General features: G+C 40.9%; 1 protein-coding gene across 1 annotated transcript in view; it reads left to right on the top strand.

The window, feature by feature from the left end:
• Nucleotides 1-13,293, top strand: part of ADAMTSL1 (ADAMTS like 1) — a 379,096-nt gene that overhangs the window by 343,468 nt on the left and 22,335 nt on the right. Inside the window, 3 exon segments of the mRNA XM_055302598.1 lie at nt 3,652-3,864; nt 5,705-5,885; nt 8,513-8,720. Coding sequence (XP_055158573.1) covers nt 3,652-3,864; nt 5,705-5,885; nt 8,513-8,720 — 602 coding nt within the window.

The following is a 13,293-nucleotide window of genomic DNA, read 5'->3' as shown; positions in this document are numbered from 1 at the left end:
CATTTTATTGGCCAAAGTAGTCACATGGCCAAACCCAAAATCAGGAGGTGGGAAAGTACAGCCCACCTATCATCAAAGGCCACTGCAAAGTTACATGGCAAAGTGAGTCAATACAGGGAGGAATAAAAAAAAAAAAAAAATACAGGGAGGAATAAAGAACAGTGTTCTGTAACAATAATATTCCATACTGAACTTCTTATAGTCAGTGTTAGCATTATTTTTCCAGGGCCCTTCTTCAAAGTAGTCTGCTATAAGCATTTCAATGAAACAATTGCTATGAAAATGTAAAAAAGGAGGGGGATAGATGGGGGGGGGACAAAAAGAATGAGCAGACAAAGGAAGAAGATAACAAGGTGCCTAGGTAAAACTGCTGATGCCCAGCTGAACAGGTAGCAGGCATGAGAAAAAGAACACATGGTAAGGAATCAGAAGGCGTGTCACTTGATCTTGAATTGTCTTAACATCTCAAGGCCTCAGTTTCCTTTCTCACAAGGCTAGACAATATCTAAGGACCTTTCTTGTGTTAATTCTGCATCCTATACAAATTCTAACAATGTCTCCCCCAATATTCAAAAGACCCATAGCTAATACCATCCTCAGTGATATTTCCCCTGTAGTCAGGAACCTTTCCCCTATGGTCAGGAACAAGACAAGAAGAATGTCCACTCTTACCATTACTACTTAACATAGTACTGGAAGGCTTAGCCTCAGCAATCAGACAACAAAAAAGAAGTAAAGGTCACTGAATTGACAAGGAAGAAGTCAAATTTTCACTATTTGAAGATGACATGACACTCTATGTAGAAAACCCAATACTCCACAAAAAAAAATTGCTAGAACACATACATAAATTAAGCAAAGTCATAGGATATAAAATCCATGTGCAGAAATCTGTTGCATTTCTATACACCAGTAACAAAGCTGCAGCAAAAGAAATCAAGGAATTGATCCCATTTACAATTGCACCAAAAATAATAAGATACCTAGGAAAGAAATTAAAGAGGACACAAATACTCATGGATTAGAAAAGCAAACATTGCTACAGTGTCTGTACCACCCAAAGCAATCTACACATTTAATGCAATCCCAATCAAAATGCCACCAGCAGTTTTCACAGAGCTAGAACAAATAATTCTAAAATTTTTATGGAACCACAAAAGATCCTGAATAGCCAAAGTAATTCTGAAAAAGAAAAACAAAAGTGGAGGCATCATGATTACAGATTTCAATCTATATTACAAAGCTGTAGTCATCAAGACAGTATGGTACTGGCACAAAAAGACATAAAGATCAATGGAGCAGAATAAAGAACCCAGAAATGGACCCACAACTGTATGTTCAACTAATCTTTGACAAAGCAGGAAAAAATATCCAATAGAAAAAAAGTCTTTTCAACAAATGGTGCTGGGAAAACTGGACAGCCACATGCAGAAGAATAAAACTGGACCACTGTCTTACACCATGCACAAAAATAAATTCAAAATGGATTAAAGACCTTAATGTGAGATAGGAAACCATCAAAATCCTGGAGGAGAACAAAGGCAGAAACCTCTTTGACCTCATCCATAGCAATTTCTTGCTAGACACATTTCCAGAGGCAAGGGAAACAAGCAAAAATAAACCATTGGGACTTCATCAAGATAAAAACCTTCTGCACAGAAAAGGACAATCAACCAAACTAAAAGGCAGCCTACAGAAAGGGAGAAGATATTTGCAAATGACATATCTGATAAAGAGTAAGTATCCAAAAGCTACAAAGAACTTATCAAACTCAACACCCAAAAAATAAATAACTCAGTTAAGAAATGAGCAGAAGACATGAATAGACACTTCCAAAAAAGACATCCACATGGCTATCAGATACAACATAACTCATCATCAGAGAAATACAAATCAAAACCACTATGAGATACCATCTTACACCTGTCAGGATGGCTAAAATTAACAACACAAGAAACAGGTGTTGGCAAGGATGCAGAGAAAGAGGAACCGTCTTGCACTGCTGTAGGAGTGCAAGCTGGTGCAACCACTATAGAGAACAATGTAGAGGTTCTTCAAAATATTAAAAATAGAACTATCCAATGATCCAGCAATTGCACTACTTAATAGGTATTTACCCAAAGGATACAAAAATACAGATTCGAAGGGAGACAACACACCCCAATGTTTATAGCAACATTATCAACAATAGCCAAATGATGGAGAGAGCCCAAATGCCTATCTACTGATGAATGGATAAAGAAGAGGTGATATATATACAATGGAATATTGCTTAGCCATTAAAAGGAATGAAATCTTGCCATTTGCAATGACATGGATGGAGCTAGAGTATATTATGCTAAGTGAAATAAGTCAGAGAAAGACAAATACCATATGATCTCACTCATGTGAAACTTAATAAAGAAAACAGATGAACATATGAGAAGGGAGGAAGAAAAAAAGGAGAGAGGGAAATCAGCCATAAGACACTTTTAATGATAGAGAACAAACTGAGGGTTGATGGAGGGAGTGGGTGGGGGATGGGCTAGATGAGTGATGGGTATTAAAGAGGGCACTTGTTATGATGAGCACTGTGTATTGTATGTAAGTGATGAATTACTGAATTCTACTCCTGAAACCAATATTGCACTGTATGTTAGCTACCTAAAATTTAAATTAAAAAAAAATAAAAAGTAAACATCCAAATACATTTTCTGTAGAAGATAAGTTGTGGAAGACACAACAGCAAATTCAGCAAGTACTCTGAATTTAGAGAAAATTAGTTTTTTCTCACAATTGCAATTAGTTTACTTTAATAATTCTGGGTAGAGGGATGCCTGGGTGGCTTAGTGGTTGAGTGTCTGCCTTTGCTCAGGGCGTGATTCCAGAGTACTGGAATCGAGTCCCACATCAGGCTCCCTGCATGGAGCCTGCTTCTCCCTCTGCCTGTGTGTGTCTCTGTCCCTCTCTCTCTGTGTCTCTCATGAATAAATAAATAAAATCTTAAAAAAAAAAAAAGCCTGGGTAGACATAGTATGTAAGTTTAATATTTTAGAATTTTAACATATCAAAATATGTTCAGTGACTATGAAGAGAAGTATATGTCCAGTGCTTGGTAAGAGTTGTTAGAAGGCCAAGGTTCTTAACTGACAGAAAAATGAAATCAATGTTTACAAGTATTTTCCTAGATTCTGTTGAAAAACTTAGGCTTGAAAATCACATAAACAGTAAAATAGTGGCAAATATTAGACCTTAACCAATTAAAGTTTGATTCTTAACTATTACTACATAGAATTTTTTTCCAACTCGCTGCATTTGAAGAACTGATTTCTCTTAGTATAAAAACAGTATAGGAACTAATTAACTTGAAAAATGTTCAGTGAGTGAATATTAATTCCTTCATTTTTAAAAATGTTAGTACGAGGATATAGAAATAGGTACTTTGTGTACTCTAAGAATTTTTACTTAACTGAATGAATAATAGTCACCTTCCCAAAATTCCTGGGTAGAAACATCCTTTGGCTTGGAAATGGCAAGCATACAAAAAGTGCCATAGGTAGAGACTACACTGTATGCATGGCTTCTAAGCCACAGATACTAAAACAACTCATCAGGTATATATCCCGTTTCACTTTATTAATGTCTTCTCTCTCTCTCTTCCTCTCCTTCTAGGCTGTCCCATCAAAGGCCACCCTACCCCCAATATCACCTGGTTCCATGGTGGTCAGCCAGTTGCCACTGTCCCAGGACTGACACATCATGTCTTGGCAGCTGGACAGATTCTCCAGGTTGCAAATCTTAGTGGCGGGTCTCAAGGGGAATTCAGCTGCCTTGCTCAGAATGAGGCAGGAATACTCATACAGAAGGCCTCTTTAGTGATCCAAGGTAAGAAATCCTTCAGGCTCTGCTGCCGGGTTTATTTCTTGAATGAGAAAGTCCACCAGAGAATCTAATTCTCAAATGAAACAAAGTGATTTCTGATTTCAGTGGTTCCTAGGGCATGAAAATCAAAGCTGAACCATGTTTCCATATGATGAGGCCCTTCAGAAGAGCCACCAGGCACCATCCCAGCAGACTCTGGAAAAATCAGAGCTGCTTTCATAAACAGGCCCTTCTACTTCATAACATTGCTGCCACTGAGGACCAAGGAAACACTGTGATATATCAAAGCCAAAAGAGTTTCATTTTTGTTTGTTTAATAAGAATTTCACGTACGCATGTGTGCAAAGTAGCCTATTAAACTAATGCATACACTTTTTCTCTGTTGGCTTGACTGAAAAAAAAAAAAAAAAAAAAACCTCTTGATCTGAATTGCTTGGTTATTGCTTCCTCTACCGGAGAATCAAACTGGTACCAGTACCTCTTTATCTTGCTAAAGAGTCTTCAGCTGCAGTCACGTGCTTAAGTGTTTTGTAGGCACCTTTCTGTGACCCCATCAAAAAACAGACTGTGTGGCTCGTGCATTAACTTTCTAGGAACACGGGCAGGTGAGAAAGCCCTTGGGAGGAAAAATAAGCAAGGAAGACAAACCATGAGAGACTCCTAACTCTGGGAACAAACAAAGGATTGCAGAAGGAGAGTGGGTGGGAGATGGGGTGACTGGGTAACAGCCATTAGGGAGGGCAGAGGATGAGACAAGTACTGGGTATTATACTGTATGTTGGCAAATTGAATTTAAATTTTAAAAAAAAATTTTTTAAAAAGCTCTTGGCAGAGGCTTCGCTTTAGCTATACCAAGAAAGAGTTGTGAATGGGCCTAAAACAGTAAGAAACAAACCCAAACTGAGCCTTCCTTTAGAAATTAAGTGAGGCTTTCAAGCTTTCCATGAGCTATTTCTACCTGTGGCCTATTTATGATTATTTTTAGGGAATGCAAAATTCTATTGCATGCATTCTAAAATGAAGGATTCTTTGGGAAGGGACAGAATTTTGCACCAATGTAGCACATGAGAAGGGAGATTTTTCTGAGCAAATGGATTTTCCCTTTAAGCATCCTCCCCTGCCATTTGGCTTTCCAGACAGGAAAGTAAATGTTCCATTTTCTTGCCAACCAGCCATTCTCTGCTGAAAACCAGAAGCCAGTGCCTATCTGCAAGATTTGTAATATACGACCTTGCAAATAAGCACTCCCAGTTTACCAGCCCACAGTTATTTTTAACAGCTTTCCTACCAGTGAGTCCCAGACCCCCAAATAGAAAATTCTAAAAAATTGAATTTCTTCCTCACGTCATAATCTCATATAAATGAGGACTCTCTGGGTAGGCTGGGGTTTTTTGGGTTTTTTTTTTTTTTTTTTTTTTGGTAACATTTACAAAGTCCAACTCAAATGTACACATATAAATATGATTGTTAAGTATCTGATATTTTTGTATCTCTTTGTTGGAAAAGAAAGTCCAACTGGTGACCCACTAGAAAGAAAAAATACTTTAGAAATGTATTTAAAAATAGGGACTACAGCCACTGATTAAGTACTCTCTGTGTGCCAGCACCGGGCTAGGCCCTTGCTTTCATTATACCCAGCCTTCACGACTTTGCAAGGTAGGGGTTTTGTTCTCGTTTTATGGATAAGCCACCAGAGGCTCCTGGACACCGTACCACTCGCCTGCCTAAGCTGGGAATGAAGCCCACTCAAGGACAGAGTCTCATTCATAAGAGCTCCTCATGCCCACAGAACATAGGCAACAATGCAATCTTCTTTTCACCTCTGATTCTCCTTCTATGACAGATTACTGGTGGTCTGTGGACAGACTGGCAACCTGCTCGGCCTCCTGTGGTAACAGGGGCATTCAGCAGCCCCGCCTGAGGTGTCTCCTGAACAGCACAGAGGTCAACCCCACTCACTGCGCAGGGAAGGTGCGCCCTGCTGTGCAGCCCATCGCCTGCAACCGGAGAGACTGCCCTTCTCGGTGAGTGTAGCAGATGCTGGCTTAGGCCTCCCCAAAGCTGGGCCCCAAAGCTGGGCCCCAACCTTTAGCCAAGTCAGTGGCTAGCCTTGGTCCAGCACTGCACAGGAAGAGACATAGTGTGCCAGCAAGGGGACCTGCCATCCAAGGCACTTTTTTCTAGGCACAGACTTGTCAGGTCTCTCCACCCTACAGAAGATACCCCTCAGAATGGCTCTCCTCCCTGGGCAGTTTTTGTCCTCACCACTCAGGCTAAGGGCTGCCCGGGGCATCCCAAGTGCCTGAGAGGTTCTGTTCAGGAAGCAGAGGCATCCCAGGCCCTAGCCAGCCCTAGCTCGCATCCTGCAGTAAGAAGCTTGCTCTCTGATTTGTTTGTGAGATGACAACTGTGTTTGTAATTGAGGTCCTAAGGGGATAGGGGTTCCTGGCCTCTACCCCAGTCCCTCCTCTTCCTTCTAAGTTCAAAAATTGTGCTAATCGGTACTCTGGTTGAGGTGAGGAAGTCTTGTCCAATTTTTTTCTTCAAAGGGTTGCATCCTGCTAAAGTCAAAATAAATCTTCATTTTCCATAGTTGCCTCCATGTTGGATATGCATTCTCTGCCTCTGGCCCCAGAGTGACACCCACCACCGTGTCTGCCTCTTGTAGCTTTGAGAAGCCCGGTGTCCCATAGAGCACCCTACCCCCACTTTGCAGACAGTAGCTAAAGGGATAATGGATGGACTTAGAGTTGGCACCGGTATGGCATCCAGAGCCTGGGGGGACTTGGCTGGGCCTTGCAGTGCCCCCTTCCTACCTATCCGTGGGACTTTCCTACACTACTTAGGCAACCACTTTGTGTTTTGCCAGCTGAGTCATAAGGAGCAGCTGAAACCAGGAGAGACTCAATGAAATATGAAACACGCTCATTAATATCAGCAGTTTGACTTGCTGACGGGAAGGTTTCCATGGGAATGATTAATGTCCTTTTATACCCTTCCTGAACTGTAACATAGCCATACCTCTCCTTTCTCAAACCCCCCACCCCAGCTCCTGAAAAATTGCTGAAATGTATATTTAGAAATAAAAGTTGATTGAAATGCAGGCCTGACATTCACCGGGGATATATGGGGCTGGAAGACTGCCCTCGCCAAGCTATTTGAAATGAAGACGAAGTCTTGGACATGCCAAGGACTTTTTGATTTGCCGTGGTGATGGTCAGAGTCAATCAGCCTCATTTACTTCTGCAAATGAAATAATGGCCATGTCTGCTTGGATTTCAGTGCCCCCAGGAGCTTTGTAACACCTCATGCCTGCTTCCTAAGTGGCTCTGCTCCTGTGGGTTGGAGATCTGCATGCAGTCATCTCTCTCCAGGGCAAATGGAGCAGGGAAGTTCCACCAAACTAAATAAGTCACAGATCCAGATACAAAAGGAATTCACTCCCTGGTTCTGCTACTTGTCTCTCCCAAGAGCCAGATGTGGCACTCCTGGACTGGGAAGTGGCCACAGGTTCATCTTTGACTGGTGTGTCCCTGCCAGGCGTCTCAGGCACCTCACCAGCCTTATCTGAACACAAACAAGTGTCACCCTGGTTGTCTCTGAATAGTCTGAGAAGTCCTGCTTTGACCCAGCTGGCCATTCAACCATTTCATTTAGATCAACCTTGTCTCAAGTATTAAAACCCAAGAATTATCTTTTTCCCTAGATTGCATAAAATGTCTGGAAAGCCCTAAAGCTCTTCTATTTCCCCCTGTCCCCCTTTCCCCTTCTCTTTGAGAACTAGCCCACAGTGCAAATATGCACAGGGAACTCCTCCGGGTTTATATCTGGAACAAGGATTTCGGAGTGTTTCCCCAGTTCCAGCCTGGCTTTATGAGAAAAGCCATTTGCACAGCCTTGGTCAGTCTCACTTCTGAGCATCCAAATTTGTAGTTGGAACCTAACATCCTGAGAATGACATTCTCCACATATGCAGCCCTCTAGGAGGCATCAAACCTGTGCACTGTGACTCATGGAGGTGGGACACTGCTCCACAGAGCCAGAGGGAACTTGGCCCTCTTCAGACTGCTTTTTCAAGATGCACCTGTGCAGCCAATTTCCAAAGAGTATTTTTTTCCTGTGGCCACCATTACAAATTACCACAAACATGGTGGCTGAAAAGAATAGATAATTTATTTTCTCACAGTTTTGAAGGCTGGAAGTCCAAAACCATGATGTCAGCAGGGCTGCACCCCTTGAAACTTTCTCAAACCCTGCAACTTCTGTTGGTTCCAGGCATCCCTCAACTTGCAGCCATGTTAATCTAGCCTCTGCCTCTGTGGTCACACTGTCCCCTCCTCTTTTCCAATTTCTCTTTCTCTTACAAGGACATTTGTGAAGGCAGATAATGTAGAATAATCTTATCTCAAAATCCTTAATTAGAACAGCAAAGATCATTTGTCCAAATATGGTAACATTCTTAGGTTCTGGGGATCTGACGTAGTTCTTTTGGGGGACCATTTTTAGCCTTCCACTCCATGTATACCATGAAAAGGGCCATGCCCCAGAATTAGTACCTGTGTGGTGAGAACAAGGGGATGTACAGGTTCTTTTTTCTGAGAGTGTATGCCTGAACCTTTGCACCTGCCCTGATTCTTCTTCCTCTCCCCAGGTGGATGGTGACCTCCTGGTCTGCCTGTACCCGGAGCTGTGGGGGAGGTGTCCAGACCCGCCGGGTGACCTGCCAGAAGCTAAAAGCCTCTGGGGTCTCCACCCCTGTGTCCAATGATCTGTGTACACAACTCGCCAAACGGCCAGTAGACACCCAGGCCTGTAACCAACAGCTCTGTGTAGAGTGGGCCTTCTCCAGCTGGGGCCAGGTGAGTGGATTTTATTTGAAAGGTAAATCTAAAGGTACAGACCCTGCCGCAGTAGGAAGTAAAATGTCACCACTGGGAAATCCTCTGTGATCTCACACACTTCACATCCCATCTGTCAATCAACTCACCTGCCCAGTATCTATCCCAAAGCTTAGAGTTTCTGATCATTCTCTAAGACAAACCTACCTCCCACAGCCATTATACTTTCCCTATTGATTTCCTTCCTCCCGAGCTCATCCCTTTTTCAGATCATCAGCAAATCCTCAACAACCCCTTCTTCAGACTCATTTTCTGTAAGGCCACCTCTTCTCACTGGCTGTCCTATGGTTGATGATTTAAAGCTCTGATGAGATCCATTCGGGGGCTGAGTGAGGGGTTCTCAACTGGGCTACACAATTAGAATCACTGGAGAAACTTCTTTAAAAGACCAATGTCAAGGCTGCACCTCCCTGAGATTCTAAGTCAGTTGCTCAGGGGTGGGATTGGGGCATGGGCAAATTTTAGAAACTACACAGAAGATTCTGGTGTGCAGCCAGAGGAGAGAAACCACTATTCCAAGTCAAGAAGAGTTGAAGCCTAGCTAGATCACTTTGAAACCACCAAATCCTTTCTCAATTCTCAACCAGAGGACAGCCAAAAAAGTCCCAGGTTAGCTCAATACACAGCAGAAATGGGGGCTCCTTAGACCCCAGTAGGGAGGGAGCCTCTTTGTTATATAGGACTCTCTCCATTGGAAAGGAAATTTTGTTTAGTTGTGATTTTAAAAATTAACACAAACTGAAGATTCTCCTGGGGAAGAGCAAACCTGAGCAATGACAGAAACTATGCCACGACAAAGCAGCCTCAGAGGGATGGGAGGCACTGAGGCATCTTCCCGTTGTTCTCATGTCATTTCTGGGCCAGGTAGCACCAGGTAGGAATCTACATTGCAAATAGAGGCCTAGGCTTTCCCCAGTGCAGGTACATAGACCCTCTATTTAGACAAAGAGGAGTTTTATTACTCATCTGACCACTTCTCTGTTTTAGAATGTTGCTGTCACTTAAAAAAAAAAAAATTCAATGTCGTGCTTAGGGGAAATGACATAATTGTGTATGCTCCATTCCTTTTAAAGTCTGTGTTCAAAACCTACTGGGGACCTACTCAGCACCTATGAGCTGCCTGCCAGGGCTGATGACCAGCTAGTACCCAGCCCACCAGCTATATGGTAGCAACGCTTGTTTGTCAGAGGCTGGCACTGATTGGTAGGCTGACCATTCTGACACTCTGCCTGAGTGTGTGATTGGTGTCTGAAACATGCCATTAAGCTTGGCCTGCTGGGACAGCCCAAAACCACCACAAGGCTCTTAATTCTTTGTGTGACCATATGAACTAATGTGACTGGATGTTTTGGGCAGCTAGCAACTCAAAACTTGTTGGAACTGGCTATCCACACATTACTGCACTCACGTTCCTCTGTCCCCACCCTGAGGTATGTTCTTTGGAAAACAATCACTTGGAACTTCCCGTTAGGTTAATATACTGTGGCCATCTCTAATGAAGATCAAATGTTATTTGGAGGAACTCTGGCCACAGAATTCACTTGCAATCCATAAGCCATTTGTGTCTCAGGTGAGTCTGGGGATAATATAATGCTCAAAGCTGGCCAATCAACAGCCAGCTCCTTTTTGGCACCTTCACCGACCCCCACTCCCCTCCCCCCGCCTTTATTTCCAGTGACCTAATGTATGTGCTTCATAATCAAAGAGGCATGAGCTGCTTTTTGCTCTGATGCCTGGGGGATATCATCTTTCCCTTACCTGGAAAAGCCCACTTCTGCTAGCTGTCATTCAGCCCAAGGCAGCTTTGCTTCTAGGCCCGCAAGGCTTACTGACAGTTTGTGAAATTACAATTGGGAACAGACCTGGCTACACACGGGAGATGTTTCTATGTTGTACCACTGAGGTCACTAAAGGGGACATACATTGTACATGCTGATCATTTCTCAGTGATTACTTTTTCTAAAAGAGAAAAAAAAAAAGGTCCTTCTCCCTTCCTTCCCTTCAAATAACACTCTTATCTCCTTTCTTCTATAACCCTCTAGGCAAGTATGTCTCATGCTTTAATGTGAATCATGTTGTTAAAAATACAAAATCTGATATGGCAGGACTGGAGCAGAGCTTTGAATAATGAATTTTTTTTATTGAGGTATACCTGACATATACCCATTATATTAATTTCAGGTGTACAACATATAATTTGACATCTGTATATATTGCAAAATGATTCCCCACAACAAGCCTAATTGACATCTGTTACTATACATAATTAGAAATAATTTTTTTCTTGTGATAAGATTTTAAGATCGACTCTTAACTTTAAAATAGTTAATACAGTATTATTACCTGTAGTCACCATACTATATATTACATCTCCATGACATATTTATTTTATAACTGGAAGTTTTTACCCTTTGACCCCCTCCACATATTTCACCTATCCCCAGCCCCCACCTCTTTAACCAGGAGGAGGAGTCATTGCTTAGATTCCACATATGAAATCACACAGTACTTGTCCTTGTCTGCTTTATTTGACTTTTATGCCTTCAAGGTCTACACATGTTATCACTAATGGCAAGATGTCATTCCTTTTTATGGATAAATAATATTCCTTTGTGTGTGTATGTACCACGTTTTATACATTCATCCACTGATGGATACTTAGGTTGTTTCTATATCTTGGCTCTTGAAAATAATGCTGCAATGAACATGGAGATGCATATATCCTTTGAAGTTAGTGTTTTCATTTTTTTGGATAAATATTCAGAGATGGAATTCCTGGCTAATAGAGTAGTTCAATTTTTAATTTTTGAGGAACCTACATACTGTTTTTTATAGTGACTGCATCACTTTACATGCTCACCAGTAGTGCACAAGGGTTCCCTTTTTGCCACATCCTCACCAACACTTGTTATTTCTTCTTTTTTTGGTACTAGCTATTCTAATAGGTACAAGGTAATATCTCCTTGCAGTTTTGATTTGCATTTCACTGATGCCTGGTGATCTTGAGCACATTTTCATGTACCTGTTGGCCATCTGTATATCTTCTTGAGGAAAATGTCTATTCAGATCCTGTGCCTTTTTAAAATTGCATTGTTTGGTTTTCTGAAATTGAGATGCAAAAGTTCTTTTCGTATTTTAGATATTAACCCAAATATGATTTGCCATATGCTTTTCATGTCAGATTCAAAATGTAATTTGAAAAGATGTCCAAGAGCTTCCTGCCTATGTTTTCTTTGATTTCTAGGATTTTAAGAATTATGTTCAAGTCCTTAATCTATTTTGAGTTAAATTTTGTGTATGGTTTAAGAGTAGTCCAATTTCATTGTTTTGCCTATGGCTGTCCAGTTTTCCCAGCACAATTTATTGAAGAGATTGTCCTTTCCCCATTGTATATTTTTGGCTCCTTTGTCAAAAATTAATTAATCATATATGCATGGGTCTGATTCTGGCCCCTCTATTCTGTTCCAACTGTGTGTCTAGTTTTATGCCAAACCACTCTGTTTTGATTACGATAATTTTTTAATAGTTTGTAAGCAGGGTATATAATACCTCCAGCTTTTGGCAATTGTTTTGGCTATTTGGGATCTCTTGCAGTTATATACCAATTTTAAGATTGATTTTTCTATTTCTGTGAAAAACACCATTGGAATTTTTACAGGGATTGCATTTAATCTGTAGATTGCTGAGTAGTGTGAACATTTTAACAATATTGATTCATCCAATCGATGAACACAGAATATCTACTTGCATAATCTTCAATTTCTTTCACTAATGTCATAGTTTTCAGTTCATAAAAAAAATTTATTCCTAGATATTTTGTTTTTTCTGATACAATTATAAATAGAATTGCTTTAATTTCTCTTATAGTTTATTATTAGTCTAGAAATACAACAGACTTTTTGTATTGATTGTGTGTCCTATAACTTTGGTTTATTAGTTCTAACAGGTTTTTGGTGCTCATTAGCATTTTCTATACAAAATGTCATCGGCACATAGTGACAGTTTTACTTCTTCCCTTCTAATTTGGATGCCTTTTATTTCTTTCTCTTGACTAGTTACTCTGACTAGGACTTCCTATGCTATGTTGAATAAAAGTGGCAAAACTGGGCATCCTTGTCTTGTTTCTGATCTTGGAGGAAAGGCATTCAGCTCTTCACCGTTGAGTATGATGTTTCCTAGGGGCTTGTCATAGGAATTATTTATTATGTTGAGGTACATTCCCTCTATGCCCACTATTTTTTGCTACTTTATTTTTTATTATTGAAGTATAGAAGACATACAATGTTATATGAGTTTCAAGTGTACAACATAGTGATTGCGCAATTTTATACATGACTCAGTCTCACCACAATAAGTATAGTTACCAGCTGTCACCATACATTACAGTACTATTTACTATATTTCTTTATGATTAACTTTTCATGTCCATGATTTGTATATTTTACAAGTGAAAGTTTGTACTTCTTAATCCCCTTCACTATTTTGCCCATCATTCCACTCACCTCCCCTCGAGCAACCAATAGTTTGTTCTCTG

Source organism: Nyctereutes procyonoides, unplaced genomic scaffold (genome assembly GCF_905146905.1).
Source record: "Nyctereutes procyonoides isolate TBG_1078 unplaced genomic scaffold, NYPRO_anot_genome, whole genome shotgun sequence".
Classification (NCBI taxonomy): domain Eukaryota; kingdom Metazoa; phylum Chordata; class Mammalia; order Carnivora; family Canidae; genus Nyctereutes; species Nyctereutes procyonoides.
The sequence above is the reverse complement of the archived record's forward strand: the minus strand, read 5'-3'. Positions and strand labels throughout refer to the sequence as shown.